The sequence below is a fragment of the Oculina patagonica genome, chromosome 7 (assembly GCF_052425735.1).
Source record: "Oculina patagonica isolate OP01 chromosome 7, crgOcupat, whole genome shotgun sequence".
NCBI classification, from domain to species: Eukaryota; Metazoa; Cnidaria; class Anthozoa; order Scleractinia; family Oculinidae; genus Oculina; species Oculina patagonica.
The window spans coordinates 3,987,140-4,010,106 of NC_135764.1; the positions used below are offsets into that span (position 1 = coordinate 3,987,140).

General features: G+C 40.6%; 2 protein-coding genes across 3 annotated transcripts in view; both read right to left on the minus strand.

Annotated features, from left to right (window-relative positions):
* Positions 1 to 6,227: 6,227 nt before the first annotated feature.
* Positions 6,228 to 20,607, minus strand: LOC144660175 (cytochrome P450 20A1-like). Of its 2 annotated transcripts, XM_078520767.1 has the most exons (12): positions 18,698 to 20,607; positions 17,756 to 17,808; positions 15,733 to 15,902; positions 15,362 to 15,507; positions 14,671 to 14,841; positions 13,795 to 13,873; positions 12,753 to 12,874; positions 12,053 to 12,107; positions 10,332 to 10,452; positions 9,385 to 9,496; positions 8,488 to 8,552; positions 6,228 to 7,989 (listed from the first exon to the last, which is right to left on the minus strand). In XM_078520767.1, the coding sequence occupies exons 1-12, from the start codon at positions 18,791 to 18,793 to the stop codon at positions 7,701 to 7,703; spliced, it is 1,479 nt and encodes a 492-aa protein (XP_078376893.1). In that variant the 5' UTR covers positions 18,794 to 20,607; the 3' UTR covers positions 6,228 to 7,700. The 2 variants fall into 2 exon arrangements, with proteins under 2 accessions (XP_078376893.1, XP_078376894.1); XM_078520768.1 differs by lacking the exons at positions 17,756 to 17,808; positions 18,698 to 20,607 and adding an exon at positions 16,793 to 16,927.
* A 102-nt stretch (positions 20,608 to 20,709) lies between these two features.
* LOC144660168 (cytochrome P450 20A1-like) overlaps positions 20,710 to 22,967 on the minus strand; it is a 31,567-nt gene continuing 29,309 nt past the window's right edge. The window contains exon 12 of the mRNA XM_078520762.1: positions 20,710 to 21,915. Within this exon, the coding sequence (XP_078376888.1) occupies positions 21,666 to 21,915 (250 nt within the window). The 3' untranslated portion in view covers positions 20,710 to 21,665. The remainder of the gene's footprint in view (positions 21,916 to 22,967) is intronic.

Here is a 22,967-nt window from a genome sequence, read left to right on the forward strand (position 1 = left end):
TGTCTAGCAGACTCAACAAGCAGACGGGGGTCGCAGCTCGCAGCTAGAATTTTCAACACTGTCGACAAAACAGCAAACAAAAAAATAGCCTGCAGTCAAGCCGGGTTTTTATGGAAGTGGCGGAAGAGATCGGCGAAAAAAGGAACCCTGATCGCAAGTGACAAAAATAGAAATGTTTCATTCCTGGTTTTATTGTAACCTGCGTAGCAAAGCGCCTGAGTAGTTATTTAAGCCCGTTTAAAAGAGAGCGCTATCGCGAAAAGGCCACGCGAAGAAAAATCGATTTTTTTCCTAGCGCGGCCCCCTCTCACCTTTCGCGTTTCCCATACTCCCGCTCAAAACTGAAGTTTCGTCCAGTCTTCTCTGCAAATATCCGCCATGCGCGAAGTATTCTCGCAACATCAACAAATTCATATTCGCTTGATAACTACCAGTAAATATTAGTGGTAAAAAGAAACGCCTCCCATACAAGGTCAAAGAAAGTTTTGATTGAAGGAAGTCTATCCCCAGCTGCTCGTTGGAATTTTGATTCAAAAGGTCGCGTTTCATTGAAATTGATGTTAAGCTTACCAGACCAACCTGGAAAGTTACAACCTCGAGGTCATGGTACACCGCGATTTGGTGTCAGGTTTACTAGAACAGTCACTGTGCGCCTGGAAGCTGTAGTTCTTTTAAAATCGTCACGAGTGTAGTTTGCACTTATTACTTTTTGAAGAATTCTTCGCTTTCAATACTGCGTTCTCCACCCCCCCCCCCAATGGGGCGGGGGGGGGGAAGGGGGTGCCCCCATATAAAAGGGACGGAGATGCTCGTCGTCTCGCTTCGGGCTGTTTTAGTCTTAGGCCGATGTTCTCATCGAGTGACCTTCTAAAAGTCAAGGTTGGCAATTGTAAAGGTTGGCAATTGTAAAGGTTGGCGTCATAGGATTGACTTAAACTTGTTCCTCAGACCTTATACATGCTCGCGACAGAGAGGACTAGGGACTACCCTTTCAAAACGTGAAACAAATTAGAAATATAAAAGGCAAAGGTTCGGCCAGTTGGTTCAGGTGGCCGCCTTCAACGTGAAGGTCGTGGGTTCGAATCTCAGCCCGACTAACAACCAGGGTCTTACAACAACTGGTAAGATCATGCTTGTCCTGAGAAAAGAACTTTGCCTCTTTTAGATGATTTCGTCCTTTGCGGGGGCAGGCGGCGGGGGGGGGGGGAGGGGGGGGGCGTTACGTTGGCCTTGCCTTTTCCAACTCTACATCACAATTGCGATTGGTGCGCTATACACGTACGAGGTCTATCATCATCGTCAACGTCAACGTCAACATCATCATTATCATCATCATCATCATCATCATCATCATCATCATCACGGAAGCAAACGAAATTTCTTCAACTTCTTGCATATAACACACGCCGGCGAAAACAACAGAGTGAAATTTTTTATCATCACGATACCAAAGATAAAACAAAATAGCAAAGTTTGAGTTCAACTCCTTTATTTAAGTTTCTTTTTATATCACATTTAAGAGCGAATTTTTTTGTAGACCGCGTGAAAACAAAAATATGCGGTACAAACTTCCAAAGTCATCTACCTTCATTTTTGGCTTAGAGATACCTTATGGTAAGTCGATAAACGTGGTGTATTTTTTTCGTTTAAATCTATTTTAATTTTCGAGAAAATATTCAGACACTGTAACGAGTGCCCGGCGACATAAAATGGCCGAAACAAGAGCGACGAACATGGTCACAAGAACTTAGCTCATCAAAAGCGTAAATTGAAGATGACCTTTCTCAAGTTTGTATATTTGTACAGGAGGCATTGACGAATGTTATGAGTCTAAAATAAGGATAATCAACTGAACTGTGAAATCCAGGCAGGCGTTTAAAAATCGCCATTTTCTCATTGTTTACAGATTTCATTTTGGAGACGTTTTTCACGAAGTACTTTTGCTATGCGGTATAACTCGGATTCGCCTGAAACTTTCGCTTAGATAAGTAGAAACGATGTACTTTTTAATTATATAAAAATTTGCTCTGGGCTTTTGATTTTATCCAAGAAATAGACCGTCCTACTTCGAAGAAATCGCTCGACAGTGACTTATGTAAACAAAGCAAATAATCGAATTACGCAGTACACTTTCTCTTAATATAGCCAAAATTCGAACACAATCTTATCATTTAGCTACACACGAGTTTATTTATTAATATTTTACTCTTACCTTGCAAAAGCAGTGGTAAAACATTGTTTTTCTTCATTCTTGACATTCTTTACCGGCAAATTGCACGGGCAAGCGGCTATGTTGCTTATGATACAATCAGTCGATATTAGCAAAGGCCCTCGTAAACATGGTATTTCTTGACAATTTTAACCACATTTCAGGTTCCATACAGCCATTCGTGCAAGGGACTTGATAACACGATGAACAGATTCACTTAACGACGTTTTAAGCCTCAAATGAGATGTTGTGAAATTCAAAGAACGGTTACATGTCATTGCTCGTGAACCCTCGTATTTGTCACGCAATGAGTCACGAACTCCCGGGGGGTGGGTGGGTACTTTACAGGGGGATCCCTTCAAAGTCTGCATTTTTCAACTGCCATTTAGATACAGTCGACTCCCGATAACTCGAATTCACGTTTTAAAAGTTTTCTCATGCTCTCTTGTTCGTCCACATGTGCAACCTCTCACTCGGTCATAAAAAAAGCCGCTTTTTGAACTCCATTTTCCCTTTTATTTATTCAATACAAAATAATCAAGATGTACAGACTTGAAAAAGCACTACATCTAGCACCAACGGTACGGTAATTTGTACAGGCTTTTTATTCCTGTTAAAATTATTATACTATTATACGGAACCCCATCTGGGCGTGGTAAAAGCTTTTTAATTTGACCCCGGAGCCGGATACCATTTCTATGTCTTATCAATGATCTGAAGACTGCCAACAAATCACGAGAGTATGTTTTACTTTGAGTGCAGCTCAAAACGGAACCTTTTTGGTTAAACTGACAGGCAGCCTGCCACGTCCTGAACACCCTATATGTGTGACCAAAATCCGTAACTTAACCATAATATGGGAGTTCACCCTTCCCGCTTCCAATACACAGAGGAGTCTGTCATAAACGTTTTTACTTTTATTCATTTTACTTTGGGGGGGGGGGGGGGCTGATCAACTTAATAGTACGAGATAACTAGGAACGTCCCGCACACTTTTAACGGGATCGCAATAATGTTCGACTGCATTCACATAGGCCTGCATAGCAGGCGTCGAAAAGGGGGGGGGGGGGGGGTGGGGGGGAGGGAGAGCTGGGAAGAGGGAGAGAAAGAGGGAAAAAAACGTAGGGGGTTCTTAAGGCAGGCGTTCCCTCTTCCCCGTCTTTTTCCCTCCCCTTTTTACGCCTGCCGCGCAGGCTAGCATTCACTCGAATGCGGTGCTGTTTCAGCATATTATTACGTCAGGAAAACGTTACATAATCGACATTTGTTATCAGACGGCGCTAAGCTCGATTTTATATATATCCGTCACCACCGTTACCAGAATTTATCAGACTAAAACAGAGAAAAAGAACAAATCACTCTGTGTTGGGTTTCTCCTTTTTAAACTTAATAATATCGCATTTTATATAACCAAAATATTAAACGGACTGAGAACTGACTTACAATAAACCCCTTCTAGCTCGAATTCGATGACGATAACGCTCATTCATGAACATAGCGCACTCGAGGCGTCACAGTTTCTATCCTTCGAAGCTTCACTTATTGGGTAATTTACGATTCCGATTATAATTACATAGTTTGTGGAGGAACAAAGTGGCATTTAAATTTTGAAAGAGTTTGGTCTTAATATTCATGAAAAATTGGAATTCCGGACAATCGGAAATCTGGATAATCGAGGTTCGACTGTACTTTCTATAGAAAATTAACAAAAATCGCAGACTTACCAGACCCAGCAGGGACAAATATGCCCGTACGTCGAAAGATCGTTCTCAAAAGCGCTTTGTTGATTTCCGGGGGGGACTCGCCTATGAAAGTGACGGGGGTATAAATTTTTGATATTTGGTCTCACTTAGGGTCTTCCGCGAAAAAATAGCAATATTTTCAGCCAAAATGGTCTCGTTCAGGGTTATACACGCAGAAATATACAAATAGCAATTATATTTTTAGTTTTTTGGAGGCGTCTAGGGGTCAAGAAAAGCTAGAGCCACACTCAGATTGTTCTATTTTAGGGGTTCTTTTCAAAATTTCTGACGAGCATCCCCGTCCGTTTCATACAGTCCCCCCGGGTGTTGATTCCGCGGGCAGACTTGCGTGATTTCCCTTTTTTGGCATGCCTTAATAATTCTGCGGGAACGCGGCACCGTTGCGAACCTCTTTCTCCATCCATTGCCCAGAGAAAACCGATGAGCTGGGCAGATAGTAATGTCCGAAATATTCAAAGGTACATTGAAGATTGATGCCGCGCTAAAATGATATGAACGCAGAGGGAGTATAACAGAACTTCTTTCCGCAGCTCGACTTCGCATATCTTGGAGGCAGTATCCCCCAACTAATCTTTGAAAAGAGTAATTGATTTCCATTCTATACTCTGTAAAATTCTCTACTTATTAAAAGCACGAATCAACAAAATAAATTATCAGTTCTTGTTTGCTTTGGAAACTATGGCGCGACGCTCATTATATTGTTAGAGCTGCACCTAATCTAGTTTATTTTTCCTTTCTGATTTTTAAATAGAATCTCTGATATTTAAAAATGCTATTTCCACTTTGTTAAAACAAAAAATATGTGACCCCTTTCTTTAATCCGTGCCAGACCTTGACGTTAAAACCCCTCCCCAAAATAAAACCAAAAAATAAAAAAAATAAAAGTTACTTCGAAAAAACAAAACAACCAAAAATACAGCTGCAGTACTCCGTTAAAAATGCAACAACAACGGCAACAGTTACTCAGTGACCTTCCCCGTTTCAGGTTTAATAATATTTTTTCTATAGTATCTTTATGTGTGTTTTTTTTTTTAACGTGAAAACGTACTTTCATCTACATATGCCGTGACTTTTTTGAAAGGGTTTTTAGACTTTTTATTACCCCGTTTATGTGCCATTACGTTTATATTAAGCCCCACCAAAACCACTTACGAAGTTGTATAAATCCAAGGATTATAACTGAAAGTTTACGGTATTTCTCAAAGTACATAGCCCACCAAATTTAATTCAATGGGTAACCTCCCCTCAAGTGACATATCATTGCGTGACAGATGTCAAGCCGCCATTTTCGCTCTAGTTGATCTTCTGCAAAAACAACGGCCAAAACGAGGTTTTTAAACTGTGAAGCAAGTTTCTTCTATGAATTGGCCGTTTTCACTAAATGTGGTTGGAACTGTGAAGACCGGAATGCGGTGGTTTTTTTTTTCAAGGACCTTCTGGCAAAGTTATTGCTGATTTGAAATTCTCTAAATACTGTGATTTGGTAAACACCGTTCGAGTGCTGGTAACGTATTTGAAACAAAAGTAGGATACAAAGCAATCTTCAACGAATTGTTACGCCAGGTAAGCTAAATATTGAGTTTTGGATCAAATAGGGTGTTTACTAATAAGATTTTGTCGGAATTTTGGCTTTGAGAAGGGAAAGCGTAATTCGAGCCTTATTCGATTATTTGCGGTTGTTGACAAGTCGGTGTTGTGATTTCGTCCAAATTAAAAGGGGAAGTTCTTCGTAGCAATTAAAAGCCCAAGGCTGATTTTTATACCATTAAAAAGAACATCATTTCCGCTTATTAAAACCCAAGTCTTAAGTGATTCTGAGTTATACCGCATAGGAAAAGAGTTCTTTGAAAAAATGCTCCAAAATGAGATTTTTAAGCAATCAATTTTTTGTAATTTTTAAACAGGCTCTAAATATTCAAATCGATCTTTGCAATACTGTTCTTAGACTCAAATCATTTGTAAATGCCTCCTTAACAAATACACAAAATCGAGAGAAGTCTGCTTTATTTTGCGCTTGTGAGCAGCATCATTCTTATGCTCTTAATCGTGGTATGAAATTCGACCATTTCATGGCAGTCGGCAGGCGTGATATTTTTTTATTTTTTTTCTGCCAAACAAAGATAGCTCTTAAAGAAAAAATCATAGCACGTTGATCGACTCACCATAAGGTATCTCTGAAAAAAAAATTGAGGGTAGGCTTGTTTAAAATTTTGTACCACCTCTCACTCGGTCACGAGAAAAATTCGCTCTTAATTTATTTTAACCACCTTTTGAAAATATTTCCTTAATTCATTCATTATATTATTTGCTTAACCTATTTATCGTTAATTTATATATTGAGTCATTATAAATATATACGTTTTAAAATTGATTTTTTGGTTATAAAATATTATGTACGTTTTAATGCAAGAATTAAATAAAAAGATGTAACATACACAAATTTACTTCCAGTTGCCTATTATACTTTGGTTATATAATAATTATCACGTACGTTTTAATGCAAGAATTAAATAAAAATAGCCTGTGAACAAGCTCACCGGTCGAAGATGGGGCGAAAAGAAATGGGAAGGGAAACGTCCTTCTCCGCTCGCTTCGCTCGCCGATCGTTTTCGCTCCGCCTCACTTGGGATCCTGCTTGAAGGCTAATTAAAAAAGACGTAACATGCGCAAATTTTTCCCCCCACTTGCCTATTAGTTCTAAGCAAATTACACATTACATTTACGCAAAATTCAAAATAGCCTTCGAAGTGTCTCTGTCAGGGCCAGTTTATATAAAGACAAGTTGTCCCTGGTTAGGGGGTTACCCTCCCTCCTCTCCTGAGCCCTGTTTTACCGAACCATACCTTGGTCTAACCGGTTTTGCACATGCTTTATATGTGTCTGGACTAAAGAGTTCATATGGTCAACATACTTTCGAAGCAAGTGACCCTCTACCCAGGGCCACCCTTCCTCCCAAGCCAACTTTGTGATTTCCCATGTAAACGGTTTGCGCGGATATTGACTAAGAAATATGTGAAATATTTCTCCCCCATTCCCCCTCCCCCCACACACACACACCTCGCCGGGTGGCTTATAGGTGGTTTTCACTGTCACGCTGCGAAAAAATAAATCCAAAACTATTGACTCAAAAAAATCATGAATATTACAGGTTGTAGAAAACTACTATATAAACTACTCGTCCAAGTCTCAGGTCTGTACGTTATTCCGTATTCGAGTTATCCGTCAAAATGTTTCACGCAGATTTAGACAGCACAGTATGGAATCGCCATGTTGGAGCCCAACTGCTTGGGCTCCAACATGGCGGCCGGAAATCAATAAAAACATCTGGCTTTCACTTCTGCTACAAAAGGCGGTCAGTTCACCATCATAAACAAGTAAATATTCAAGTAAATATTGTTAAAAATCACAAGATAAAGCATTTTTTAAAGTATACGTGACAGCCTTTTGGGGGGCCATCTTTGATCTAGTGTGGCGCGAAACTCCGAAATTCAAAATGCTCTATCTTAAAGACGGCGAAGGCTATCGAGCTAAAAACCTTCAACAAGATATGTTTTAAGGACTTCTAATAGCCAGTGAAGGATAAAAACTCAGGGGCCTTGCGATTCTGGATTTTAGAATTTTTATGACGTCACGTGAAAACCAAGAATATATAGAGGGTAACACCCTCCTGGGACAACGTTTCTCTATATAAACAGGCCCTTTAGTAGAAAAATGAAATAAATGTTGGGTCAATAAACGCTGAACTGATTGAACGATTCATTTCGTTCTTTTCGCTCGGTCACAGTGACCCAGACCTCCTCCACTGGTGACGTGACCAGGCCGTGAACAGGTTTCACGTCCTGTCCTTCTACAAGATGAAACTTGAATCGTTTAATGAGAACGGACAGGAACACCAGGCCCTCGGCAATCGAGAAGCGCCATCCGGGACATTTCCGTTTCCCGGCAAAGCCAAATGGCTGGTAAGCAAGACTTGGTCGTTCTTTGATGTTCTCAGGGCTGAAGCGATCCGGATCAAACCTGTATTAAAACAGGGAATTTAATATTTAACAATAAGAACCGGCCAAAAAAATGAGCTTATACTACACTCCCAAAGAGCACTTTTGTTCAGGATTGAACGCACTTAAAAAATTTAGCGTTTGACGAAACTCTGAAAACGCAACGATTTTTAGATCCCAGCATACAAAACTTAGTGTTTGACGAAATTCTGCAAACGCAACGTTTTTTTTTTTTCGTTAACTTTACGTTTTGTTGTTGCTTAGTAAACGCAACGCTTTCAGTTTTGTTACCTAGAAGGAAAATTTGCGGTTTTTCGCTTAATGGACGGTTTTTCGGTGTGCAACTGCGAAATGCTAATTCAAGCTCTTGACCTGAGCCCTCTTGTAGGTTTTTCTGAGTAGTTAGCTACTTGATGGCCCAATTTTCTCAAGAATACAATTTACCTTTTGATTGTAATCTTGTACCTAATAAATTGACTGAGTTTGCTCGAGGGATTTGTTTTAAAGTTTCCATATTTACCTCTTGGGTTCTGGCCACAAATTTGGATCCTGAAGAACTATTCCAAACGGAAGAAGAATCGGCGTCTGAAAAAATAAAATAATAATTAAAAAGTGTCATAAAAAGGCATCGAGAGAAAACGAAAGAAGAAATGATAAACAATTGCGACGAAGACGCCAACATCGAAACCCGTTAAATGCAGAGATAATTGTCCATATTTGTATCTATTGCAGTGCAAAAACATTCAACGCACACACCCAACAAAGCAAGTAAGAAAATCGGCGCTCTCTTGAGTTAGTACGGTGTTGTAACATCGCTTGTATTGGCCACTTCAGAGAGAATTCACGTCAATAATGGCCTCTTAGGGAGAGGTTTGTTTTTTTGAAACCCTTGACCGGGAGGAAGGCTGAAGCGCGTTGACCCTCGCTTTCGGTGGTTCGTGCCTTCGAGAAGGAACGAATTTACTGTTTTGCAGTCTAGAAAAGGGTAGCTCAGTGTACATATTATTGAAATCGAGTTTAAGTGAGTTATTGTTCCTCTAGGACCAAGTTAACTCTCTTCAATCCGCAGTCCGTATTATGGAAGTGTGAGAAGAAGAGATTCGACGCTCAATTTTTCCGCGGCTCACTACACGTCTCAGATTCGTGTTATACGCACTGATTGGTTGTTCAGGCTCACGTGCGAAGCCACAACCAATCACAGACACTACAAGGATCCCTGTCCCTACGTCATCAATAAGGAATTTTTTAAAGAGATTTTTTCGGGTCGACTCTCAGTTGTCCCAGACTCTCGCGGGAAATGAATTCTGCACATGATGAGAAACGTAAAGCTGGGGTTTTCTTGTCGAATGAATCTCAGGCTCTCGAGATGAAACTGAGCAAGTGATAGGAGATACATATTTTGGGGTTATAAATGTACCTCTTTTGGAATGACAAACTCTCCAACTTGGAGATCAAACTCATTAATTCGTGCGCCCCAAGGGCCCAGCACGGAGGCACGGAGGGTCTCATCTAGCACCTGACGAGTGTACCTAGATGGGACACAAAACAAACCATTAGAGGTCAATTCAGTGCAGGGATTGTGTACCAACAAACGCTTTGAGCTTTGAAAGTTAGGGCCTGTTTGTATGGTTCCAGAATGACTTTCATTCCGGAACGCAACTCGTTCCAGAATGAAGTTCGTTCTGCATTCACATGACAGAGTCGACCGGCTCAACCTAAGAAGTTTCACGTGCGTGGCTTTCGCGCGAGATCAAAACAAAGATGGCGCATGTTTCGCGCAAACATGTTATTGTGCCCAATGATGGACATATCTGCAATTTTAACGAGCATCTTGACCATAATGGCTGCTTCTTTGGGCTAAACGAGAAATGCTATTACGTTTTTTCACTCTGAGTTCAAACTGTGGCCTTTGTATGCTGTTTCATCTCGCAACGACATTCGTTTTGTGTTTACATGATACCAGAATGAGATGTCATTCCAGAACGAAAATTTTATTTTGGAGTGAAAACCGGAATGAACTCCGCTTTCGGAATGACTTGACTTTCGTCTCGGTATCATGTAAACAGGGCCGTACCTAGGATTTTTTTGTCTGCGGAGCAAGTTTTCCTGGCGGGGGAAACTGTTTTTTTATATAGTTTAGTTTTTATTTTTTTTCTTTAGCTTTCTTAGTTTTTTAGTTTTCCTGGCGGGGCAACTGCCCCCCCCCTCCCTGCCATCACCCCCCCCCCCCCCCCCCCCTAGGTACGGCCCTGGACTAAACAGATACAGAGAAATATATGGGGATGGAACGAACTCGTTCCGGAATGAATTTCATTCCGGAATCATGAAAACAGACCCTTTAATAGATAGTAAAGCTCTACTTACTTGAGTTCCGAGGTTACTTGTGGTTTGATGTCTTCATCTCCCAAAACTTCTTCCAGTTCTGCAAAAACTTTCTCTTGAATCTCGGGATGTTTTGTCAGGTAGTACAAACACCAAGTCATCACTGAAAGAAATTAAAATGACACACTCTTTTTTTTCTATAAGAATACTGTTTTTCCGGCCATAGGTAAAATATTCTTATTTTTCTGTCGATCTTTGGCTGAGAACATTATTGTGAATGTTCTTAGATTTAGCGTATGGCATTTCAATTTTAGAATGTTTTGGGGTATCAATCACAAGCGTTTGGTGTACAACTTCTTGCAGAAATGTTTTTAGCATCAAACATACAGCTAGTGCTGCTTTTGTTTTGTTTTGCTTGGAGCCAGTTTTGCCGTTTAGAGAAAGGAAGAATTTTATACGTTTTAGTTGAAAACATACAATTGTATTGTATTTACAAATTTTCAACACACAACATACAGCTAGTGCTGCTTTTGTTTTGTTTTGCTTGGGGCCAGTTTTGCCGTTTAGAGAAAGGAAGAATTTTATACGTTTTTATTTAGTTGAAAACATATAATTGTATTGTATTTACAAATTTTCAACACACAAAATTAGAGAAAATCTCAGCCTCGGGTTTCTTTAAACGTAAATTCTTATAGCAAAAAAGAAAAAGAGATCAGTAAAGAGGTAAGCTCACAAGGCGCTATGTTTTTTTCAAATGCCTTTTTGGGCTTGTTTTGTGGGAAGGGAGTGAGTATTATTACCACAGGGGTGTTGAACGAGCGTCACACTTCACCCACTTCCACCTCTCCGAAACAAAAAAAAAGGGGAACCACCAGAGCCTGAGTATTTTGGAGAATACGAACCACGCCGAAACATTTTCCATGTTTCTAGTTTTCATCAATACATGTTCAGGTACTTGACAGTTCAGACCTAAAACCAAACTGAATAGATTGTAATCATACCTACAACCTCGGACGAAACAGCTGAGACACCAAGTTGCTAATTTCAGCTAATTTTGGTACCACAGCTCATTTTCCAGCCCCCTCCCCGATTTCAGTGTCGTCAATATGTCATGAAAACAAAGCCTGGTGAATTGCAAACCCCATAAAACAACATTGAGTAGGGGGAGGTGGGGATAACATGTTTTTAACCAGCTCGCAAGTCAGGACATTCGCGAAAAATGTGTGAAATGTGTTTGTCTCAACTAGTTTCATCCGAGATTGTAGTTACCAGGTCAATTTGTAGAGACCTCGTCCTCGGCTCTACCATCGTTGTCACTTAAGATCCATACTACAGGAGCAATTAGCCGAGACATGGTTGAGTGCAACGTTCAATTTTGAACTGAGCAAAGTTCATGCTAGTTTGGCCTAAAGTGAGAGTAGCGAAGTGCGCAATAGAGCAGTTTTCAATTGAGTGTCGTAAAACCAATGCCAAAGTAATCACTTTCAAAAAGAACACAGACAATCCAGTAAACTAATCAAAACTGAAGGCAAATACATGCAGCCGGCACGAAGCGCAGGAAAACGTGCGCAAGCGAGTCACGATTGGTGTTGGTTTACTTCTGATTGGCTGAGAAAGTGGCGCGAGAGTTTCAAACAAATCGCTAAGCCTAGTAATGCAAAACCAAAGAGAACGCAAATTACTTTCGACACTCAAGTGAAAACCGCTCTATACTGTTGCATGTACCGCAGACAGAAGGCTTCTTGATAGCGTTATATACTTACTAAATCCCGTTGTGTGAAAGCCTCCAACCAAGAATGTTATCACATTATCACTCATCTAAAAATAACCAAGGATAGAAAGTATGTAGCACGTAACTAAAACTCTGCTAAAAAATAGAAAGTTTTTTTTATATACAATACATTCCCTTTATATAGACTCTGACGAACTACTACGTAATCGTTGGGTATGGGGGATGACAATGGATGAGGGTTTGAGGGCTTGATCTCTCCTAAATTAAAGAGTCGTCTGGAAGGAAAAATTAAAGCGCAAGCTGAAGTGAAGAAGCAAAGTCTGTTGTACACCTACCGAAGTAATTGATGCAAGAATAAATCACTCAGAAGACTTTTGAACTGTGTTTTGACAAGTAGCGAGCAGCTGACTGCAATTTTTTGTAATAATGTTATATGAGACTGATATTCGTGGTGTCCGCTTTACCGAGAGTCAAAACAATAAAATTGTTCTTTTGGTACCACGAAAGTGTCCGTAATTCCGAAATAGCGAGGGTCTGTAATAGCGGGAGTCATTTCCAGTCAAACCTCTATAGCTTTCGCCGGGGATCTGGATTTTGTACGGTAGCGAGTGTCCGTAATGGCGGGTGTGTCCGCAAGGCGAGAGTTGACTGTAGAACGAGTGAAAGCGCAAGCCTATAAAAACAATCTGGTGTATTACATAGTTAAAACAGAAAATTAAACGACATCATACCTCTTCTTCATCCATAAAGTCGCAATCCAAAATGGAGTCAATAAACAGCATTTCTTCCTTATTCTTTTCTTGCTTTCTCTTATTCAACAGACTTTTGACAGTATCCTTCATGTAAGTTTTTGCTGGTGAGTAAAAGAACGAAGGTTGAAATAACACAGTTACAAGTAATACGGGTCTAAATGGGCCATACTTAAGAAACTGCAGGAGTTTTTTCCAGTTTCGTAGCATCAGTGAAGTAAAGCCATGGCCAAACGGTAAAGCAAGTTCGACGCAAGCATTCGCAAGTTGAACTTGCGTACAGACTTGCGTTGGCTGGCCAAACAGACCTGTAAAGGCCATGTTACACAACGCAATTTTTCCTGCGACTTGCAAAGCAACAATGACCACTAAAAAACATTGCAAGTTGCAGAGGAGCTGTCACACGCGCGCAATTTTTGTTCCCAACTTGCAACGCACCCGCTTAATAATAATGTCAGCGGTGACGATTGGCTTTGAGCACTCTGATTGGCCGATTCCAACACAATTGCGTTGCTGTAGGTTGCACTTAATATGTTACACGCAGCAACTTGTCCCACAACGTTGCAAGAAGTAGAAGATAGTAAAACTTTTTCTGCAACTTGCAACGCAACATTTTGTTGCATTGCAGGTTGCGAAAATGAGGTGTTACACGTGCAATTCTTTTGGCAACTTGCAACGCAACATTTTTTACATTGCAAGTTGCAGGAATTCAGTTTTTGAAGTAAACAGCGAGATTTGTGTTAAACTTGCGTTGGGTGGCCAAACGGTGAAAAACTTGCTTTGACTTACTTTCGTGCAAATTTGTTCTCGACCAAAGTGAACGAAAGTCATCGCAAGTCAATGCAAGTGCACGCAAGTCCTGGCCAAAGTGAGGCACAAGTAAACGCAAATTGAAAACTTGCATCTACTTGTGTCTCCGTTTGGCCAGAACTTAAGTGTTGAACGCAACACAACAACTCTGGCTTCCAATAGGCTACTGTACCTCACACATCAGGGGACTCAAGAATTAATGAATGAACATTACCTTCCTGAAAGTTTTTCTCCCTTTCACTGTCAGGTGCTGGACAAGGACCAGCAAGCCGTGCTTCCATCTCATGCCAACACTGAAAATGATAGAATGTTCATTGTGGATGGTAGAAACAACCCAAACAAAGTTATAAATCAGGTAGGGGCCTTAAGGGGTAAACTGGAAACTGGGATTTTCCTATTTTTTCATAAGGAAAGTGGAATTTGGGTCACTGATACTGGGAATCACAAACAAAATAAATGAGAGTAGGACTGGGATTTGGGCACCAATTTGCGCTGGGAAATGGGATTTATACCCTGCTCCTTCCAGGACCCTCTTCAAAAACAAGGCAGGGTTGAGTGTTTTACTACATTTTTAAAGAGTTCTTACAAATAAGTGGATTATTCATGTACATTATCTAAGCCAAGGGATGGACCTTTGAAGGGGGATGGGGTATTACCAAAAAAAAAAAATCCTGCTCAGCAAAAACAAAGGGAAAAACTCTTGCACAACTTGAAGCTGAAAAATCGTTTTGCTCAGAAAAATTGCCTTACCCCCTAACCCCCTTAAATAATGCGTGTGAATGGCTTTCTGGCTGTCGCACTTTGCGGTAACATTTATAGGCCTGCAATGCATGCAGAGTGTTATATAGCTGTGCAACATCTGGGCTATGTAACAGTGAGTGAACCTTTTAGACATATTGTATTGTGGGCTTACAATTAACTTGCCAATAATTATTAAATACATTTGAGACAATCACAGTTTCTAAAAGCAGCAGTTTCAAGAAGCTACCAGATCTTGACAGAAACATCAAAAAATTGTGACAATTTGGCTATAAAAATTAAACAGACAATTTGTGGATTAAATGCTGAATAATTCACTTCAATGACTTACATCTTCATATGCTGTTGCCATTTTGCTAATTTCCTTCTTGTCCATAAAGAAGCGGCCCATTCCAGCCACACATATAGCTTTGATTGCCATGGCCATCATAGATTTCCCCAATGGAATATGCTCCTGAGTTTGAGAGCATGTAGTGAACTTCTCCACTGTCTCTTTTGCAACCTAAAATGAAGTTATATTAAAATTATGTTGCTGAGCCTACTTAGGTTACATAATTTGCAGAGTTGGCTGGTTCATTGTCTTGTGTTTTTGGGCAAGCCTCAGGGTGCCCCGTTTATTTCACCTGCTGAAAGAAAACTAACCAAATTTGATACACACTTAATGCATATTGCGCAGCTTTATAAATAAACATAAAGAAAAAAAGGTAAGGGTAGAGTCTGTGTCGAGCCAAGTGGCCCATACTGCTGACGCTATCACGGTCTCCATAGGACTATTTCTATTCCCCCTCCCCCCTGGATGGGATGCTTAAGTCCATAACAGGATTACCCCCAGCATAAATTTGCCAGTACCCATTTATACACCTGGGTGGAGAGATGCACTTTAAGAGTAAAGTGTCTTGCCCAGAACACAACACAGTGACCCCAGCCAAGGCTTGAGCCAGACTGCTCAATATGAGTCCAGCACGCTAACCATTAGGCCACCCCATCTCCCACAAACATAAAGAAGGAAGAGTAAGTTTTACCTTAGTAAAGTGTTCATAATAGTGCGTCACTGCTTGATGGCTAAAACTCCGGTCAACCAATTGCCTTTTCTTGCGTGCCTCCGGTCCATTTTTATAGGTCAGGCTCTTTTTTCCAAACAGAGGCTCAAAGAACATAAATTGTTCATCTAAAGGGAAGTGGAACAATTGTAAAACAGTAACACCTCCCAAAGGCAAAGCAAAACAATAATCTATCTGACTATATTCTGATCACCTTCCACTGGGACAATGGTCCCCTGTTGTAAACACTACAAGATAACGGATTATATTTTCTCCCAGGGGCAAATCATAACCAATCTTAGAACAAGACTGTACATTTACGACCGCGTGTTGGTGTTAATGATTGATCTTACATGGTTTGTCAAAGATTGGCTGTATTTCTTTCCAGTACTCAATCGATGACAGACTGACGACATATTGTTCTCCCCACCAGAATCCAACTATCTCGCCGTACTGCTCATGCAGCTCAATCAAGTACTCGTGAACACTGCCAGCCCTTGCCATGTCACCTAAGTTTCCACTCCTAAAAAAAGATGTACACAACAGTTTTAAATTAATTTAAGTTTATTTCAGGGCGGGGGGGGGGGGGGGGAAGGAACTTCCCATACATTCTCTTATATGAAATCTGAGCGATGCTCCCACAACTTGCAAAGCAATCACCGGGGCGGTAGTCAGCATATGTCTCTAAGGCGCATGAGTAGCTCCTCTCTTTGTGAACTTGCCAAAACATTACAACAACATGGGGTAGTGGAAGAGTTCGATTTATTTTTTTAAAGAAGTAAAAAAAGATTTGTTTTTAAAGCAGCGAAAATTTCTCCCGAAAGGTTCTTGGTGTCAATATGTGGTGTTTGTAATAAAATAAAACTATCACGGAAATGGTAATGAAAACGTGGCGATCGAATATTCCCGCGCCGGTTGGAACTATAATTGTTCTTGCTCTATTGTTTTGCAGTTGTTTGTTGACTTGGTCGTTCATTGTTTTACCTCATATATTTACAATCCCCATGTGGGTCAGTTGAAAATCGTGGTACAATCATTTGCATTTCAGCACTAAAAAGTAGCACGGCATCACAAAATTCTGCGTTCTTATAACTACACGATGATGACGAAATTTTCGGATAAACACACTGATTTTAGATTTTTAGTTAAGAGAATTGAACCCCTTTATAATAAGTGATTCCACAGTATGGTAGTTATGATTGCCATAGCTTCCAATTTGCGGGAAAAGATTGCCTGTTGTATCATCGTCCAAAAACCGCTGACTACATCGTGAATTGATCGCGTTGCAAGTTGTGAGAGCATCGCTACTCGGTCCCAGACCTTGTTTCTACCCCACCCCACCTGGTTTATTTACTCTGTAATGACTTTATTTAAGTTGCAAATGTTCTGTTTTTTTTTCTTTTTTGGCCTTACTTGATTAGTTTCCATTTAATTTCCATTCAGTCCACACCCCTTGTCAGCCATTGCGTTTTGTTTAACACTTTACATCCCAAGAGTTACCAACATCAAATTTCTCCTTGCAAAATCAATACTTAATCAAGAGAAAAGGTTATGAGAATTAATAAAATGTTCACCAAAGGGAAATTGCTTTTGCACTGTTTTAACAATTAATTTTCCCAACTAATACTACAGAAAATGTATGGAGATCAGTCAAGAGATTTTGTATAAATCTGAGTCAAATCTGAGCCTAAGGCAAGGTAAGGGTAAAGTCAGCATACAAGCCTAGTCGCCCATCAGGCTGGAGCTTATCCTGGTTTCCATAGCATGAAGCAACTAGGAGTATTTCTATCCCCCCCCCCCCAGATTGGATGCTAGTCCATCACAGGGTTACCCCCTAGCATTAAATTTGTCAGTACCCATCTATACACCTGGGTGAAGAGGAGCACTTAATAATGAGAGTAAAGTGTCTTGCCCAAGAACATAATGCAGTGCCCTGGCCAGGGCTCGTAGCCAGACCGCTCGTTCCGGAGTCCAGCACCCCAACCATTAGGCCACTGCACCTCCCTAATGGTGGATTTCCACTGACGCGTAATTTTTTACGTGCGTAAAAAAATTAGAGACAATATATGAACGGCTTGCGTACACGTTTACGCAGGCCGTTCATACATTGTCTCCAATTTTTTTCACGCACATAGAAATTTACGCGTCAGTGGAAATCCACCATAAGGCAAGGCCATGCCTGAATTAAATGCCTGGCAGAGATTGGTCAAGGAGAAGAGCTTCATACTAAATACAACTCCAGTTAGCGTAGTACTGATTTGAGAATGGTTAGAGTAATAAAATATGCTTTTAGCATGATGATTCAGGCATTTGACTTGGATTCAGACTCAGATTTGACTAAACCAAAAATATAAGTATGCTCTCATTTGTGCTTACACTGCATCTGAAGGTGCTACTCCAGGTATCTGTGGGCCCTTAGATGAGCTTCTCTGTTATATGTGAAGAAATGCAACATTTAGTAAATATAATCCTGCCCTTGCATTCTCAGGATTCATGTATAAAAGTCTCACGTCAGCTAAGGATTAAGTAAAATAATGATACTGCTAGTAACATCAACAAACATCCTCTCACTACATCAACTGTGTCGATGAATGTCTTATCTCAGCATAGTATAGATACAAGAAATGATGTTGGAGGAAACTGCAACAGCATGGAAACTTTTTTATGAGCATTTGCTAGACCGAAGATTTCCGAAGAATCTCCGATTGTTGTTTGAAAGACATACAAAGATTTCCGATCATTTTTTGAACCTTTTGAAGATAAATGAAGTTTCCTGAAGATTTCCAAGGAAGTTTCAAAGATATTTAAACTCACTCTAGAGCAGAATATCTTGGGGGGGGGGGGGAGGGGGGTTGACATAAGCATAACCAAGTGGCTCTCAATTTTAATGTTCTTTTTTTTTAACACAGACAAAACAAGGGAGTATTGAGTTATGTGCTGGGCCTTTGGACTGGATTTAGGCTAATAGACCACTTTTGGTTATAACAATTTGGACTTTGCAATTTGGACTCTCGCAGCCCCCTATAGCAATTGTACCTGAGTATCCCCGCCCCCCCCCCCCCGCCCCCCTTCCCTCCGTGAGATTGGTGCAGTACTGACAGTACTAGTGTGCAATAAGCAGATTGACAGTTGCAAAATTCAATCAGGCAAAAGGAATGCCTAGTAACTTATGATCTCGCTATAGATTTAGAGATCAGGACTATCCCGTTCATTGACCTGCCTTGCACATTTTCTCTAAACACGTATCTTCCGCTTTCAACGCAACGTCAATATAAACGTCAACAAATATGAACTATTTCGTTAAAAAAATGTACTCACGAAGTCAAACATGAATAGAAGGACGACTATCAGTCCAAGAACCATTGCAACGGCAAACACACCGAAGTCGGCGACAGAAAAGTGTGAGGGAAACATTTTTCGTACCACTTGATGCAGGTGTTGTTTACTCCGTTAACTCATTCAAGGATGGCGGCCGTTCGAGAAACCCCGGGAACGAGGTTGCCTGATTTGGTCACGCAACGTTTTGGTCACGCAACGTTGGTTCATATTTATCTTACTTTTAAAAATTCTTAACATTTTGTTAAGCGCCTTAGAACTTTTGAAATGGCACTATATAAATTTATTTATTTAAAACGTTTAACTTGAGATCTGGGGCTGAATGAAAAAAAAGGAAGGAGGAGGGATTGGAAATTCAAGGAATGTAAAGGGAGGGGGGGGGGCAATTATATTAAGAGAGGCAATTTAAAACAGTGATTATTCAAGGAGGGTGATAACATTCCAACATCGCTCATTTTACTACCGCTGTTCAAGGGGTACAAAGACTCCGGGTGCCAGGTCGAGAGAAAAACAAGAGGAAAAAGAGATTGTTTTGTAGTCCAAAAATCATGTTTGTTAATATTTTAACAATCCGAGCCCAGTCTAGTTTGGGCTTCAACGTGGAGGTCGTGGGTTCGAATCCCGGCCGGACTAACAACTAGGGTCGCACAACAACTGGTAAGATCATGCTGGTCCTGAGAAAAGAACTTTGCCTCTGTTAGATGATCTCTTCTTTTCTTTTTTCTTTTTCTTTTTTTTTTTTTTTGGGGGGGGGGGGGGGGGCGTTGGCCTTGCCTTCTCCAACTCAACATCAAAATTTGTGATTGGTGCGCTATAAAAGTTCTATCATCATCGTCAATGTCAACATCATCATCATCATCATCATCATCATCATCATCATCATCATCATCATCATCATCATCATCACGGCAGCAAGCGAAATTTGTTTCAACTTCTTGCAAATAATACATGCCGGCAAAAACAACAGAGTGAAATTTTTAATCATCAAGATACTAAAGATAAAACAAAATAGGAAGTTTGAGTTCGACTCCTTTATTTAAGTTTTTTTATATCACATTTAATTTATTTTAACCGCCTTTTGCAAATCCTTCCTTAATTCATGCATTACATTATTTGCTTAACTTGTTTATCGTTTTAAAATTGATTCTTTAACAATTATTCCACTAGGCTCGATTTCCGCCGCCTTCTCGAGTCCGGGGGAGGAGCGCGGGCTCATTTTCCCGAAAAGCGGCTGGAAATCGAGCCTATTATTCCACAAACATGCGTTGGATTTGAGATGGTAGATAGCCAACTCGGCGCTACGCGCCTCGTTGGCTATAACGATCTCATATCCAACAAGCGCAAGTGGAATAATTATTTTATTAAAAATGCCCAAAGAATTTAAATATTTTAGCTGCCCATCTTTTTTTTGTTGACGCGTTTCGGCTACCATATTTGTGTCAATGATATATGAGCTCATATACCATTGCCTGTCAACCAATCAAAACGCAGGAATTGCAATATACCATTGCTAGTTTTTAATAATTGGTTAGAAAAAGACGTAACAATGCTCAAATTTTTGCTTCCAGTTGCCTATCAGCTCTAAGCAAATCAGTTAAACATCCACGCAATATCCAAACTAGACATCGTCGTGTTTCTGTCAGGGCCAGTTTATATCAAGACAACTTGGTGGGGGGGGGGTTACCCTCCCCCTCTCCTCTCCCCCGAGCCCTGTTTTACCGAACCATATCTTGGCCTTCCCGGTTTCGCAAATGCTTTATATGTCAAGACTTGTCCCTAATGGTAGGCGAGTCAAATATAGCAAAAAAGTTCATATGGAAAAAGTTTCCCCCCCCCTCCCTAGGTCACCATACCTTCAAAGCGAATAACCCTCTACCCAGGGTTACCCTCCCCCTCCCCCAAGCCAACTTTAAGATAAGATAAGATAAGATAAGATAAGATAAGGCATATACAGAGAGATAAGATAAGATAAGATAAGATAAGATAAGATAAGATAAGATAAGATAACGTTATTTAAACACGGTTAAAAATCCTTCAGGATACATGTACAGTATAAAAATAAATAAAATGAAAAAAAAATCTATCTACCTAACTAAACTAACTAATAATTTCAAAATTACAACTAATTACGCACTAAGGTGCTTTTCAAGGATGCCGTGTGATTTCTTATGTAAACGCCTCCATCCATGTCCAATAAACACGACCTGATACGAGTCGTAAATGTCATCAGTCGAGTGGAGAAATGCATCTCATAAAGGACACTAAGGACTCGTACGAGTCATACGAGTGGACAACGTAGTTGTCGAGTGGAGAAACGTAGTTGTCGAGTGGAGAAACGTAGTTGTCGACTGGAGAAACGTAGTTGTCGAGTGGAGAAACGTAGTTGTCGAGTGGAGAAACGTATTTGTCGACTGGAGAAACGTCGAGTGGAGAAATGCATCTCATTAAGGACACTTGGAAAATATTTATCATGTTGTTAAGCAAGGGCCCTGCGATGGCTTGTCGAGTCGTACGAGTGGTACGAGTGGACAACATAATTGTCGACTGGAGAAACACGCTAAACGCAACGCCAACGCTAAACACAATGCTAACCAACGCTAAACACAATGTATATTCCTCGTTCTAAAAGCGTGATGGCCCAAACACGCTAAACGCAATGTGTATCTTCTTCGTTCTAAAAGTGTGCCATCGAAACACGCTAAACGCAATGTATATTCCTCGTTCTATAAGTGTGAGAACCCGAACACGCTTTACAATTTGTAAGCACTCGTTGTTGGACAACCCATCGCAGGGCCCTTGCTCGACAATATGATGGATAATTTCAAAGTGCCCTTATATTTAATGAGATGCATTTCTCCACCCGACTGATGACATTTACGACTCGTATCAGTTCGTGTATATATATTGGACAACCCTCACTGATTGACTGATTGAACGATTCATTTCGTTCTTATCTCTCGGTCACAGTGACCCAGACCTCCTCCGCTGGTGACGTCACCAGGCCATAAACAGGTTTCACGTCCTGTCCTTCTACAAGGTGAAACTTGAATCGTTTAATGAGAACGGACAAGAATACCAGTCCCTCCGCGATCGAGAATCGCCATCCGGGACATTTCCGTTTCCCTGCGAAGCCAAATGGCTGGTAAGCAAGACTTGGAAGCTGTTTAATGTTCTCAGGGCTGAAGCGATCCGGATCAAACCTGAATTGGAAACAGGAAATTATTTAACAATTAGGACGAACAAAAAAATTGAGGTCACACTACAAACCGAAAGAGCGTAGTAGATAGTAGGGTCTGTGTAGATAGCTACTTGAGGGCCCAATTTATTCAAGGATAAAAGGTACCTTTTTTGGCTGGAATCTTTTACCTAATAAATTGACCGAGTTTACTCACTGATGGAATGCTGCTTACGAGAAACTGATACAATAAAGAATCCGAAATTTTAATTATGGCTGTTTCAACAATGATTGCATTGCCAGTAACGACATTTGTTAAATTTGTTCAACTGTGTACTGGACAGTTTTGAAGGTCTCGTGGCGTGTCAAAGTAACACGGGAAACATTTGTTCGCACAAAGTCAACTTCGCCACAGAAGATCTTTTTCGTTGGTGGGTTAGCCTGCACATAAAATAATCTTACAAAAATACACTTTCTCGATTAAACGCCAGATCTATAACAGAGGCGGCGGAGCGTTTTGGAACTTGGGGTGGGGGGGCGTTAAGACTGACCCAAAAATACTCGGCAGGTTTTTATATTTGGGGCAACTTTTTCCGTTCTAGCAACTTTTTGTTTACTGAGCAGTTTCTGGACCGAAAATTTCCGAAGATTCTCCGATTGTTGTTCGAAGGCCATACGAACGTTCCGATCATTTTTCGAACTTTTCCGAAGATAAACGAATTGTCCCGAAAACTTACTAGGAAGTTTCGAAGTTGTTTGAACTCACTCACGAGACGGAATATCTTGATAAACCAATTTTACGCTGCGCTCGCGATATTTTTGGCACCAAAACATGGGGGGGGGGGGGGGGGCTGAGCCTCCCTAAATTTTCGTTTGAGGGGGCTACAGCTCCCCTGCCCCCCCTGCTCCGCCGCCTATCTTATAAGGAAGATTTGGAGGGTTCTGATTGGTCAAACGGGAAAACCAACAAAAAGATGTCAAAATGATGACTTGAAGAAGACGAAAGCTCATTTGAACTTGTGCCAGATAACAGTGGCCTTTTCGAATTTTCTAGTATTTAATTTTTTTCCATATTTA

Excerpts from the sequence above, each read along its gene's own strand:
- LOC144660175 (XM_078520767.1), bottom strand. The coding sequence starts at position 18,793 with ATGTTTCCCTCACACTTTTCTGTCGCCGACTTCGGTGTGTTTGCCGTT. Across the intron at positions 15,903-17,755 it reads GTAGCACCTTCAGATGCAGT|GAGTGGAAACTTAGGTGACA; the intron begins GTAAGCACAAAT and ends ATCTTTTTTTAG. Across the intron at positions 14,842-15,361 it reads ATTATGAACACTTTACTAAG|GTTGCAAAAGAGACAGTGGA; the intron begins GTAAAACTTACT and ends ACTTCATTTTAG.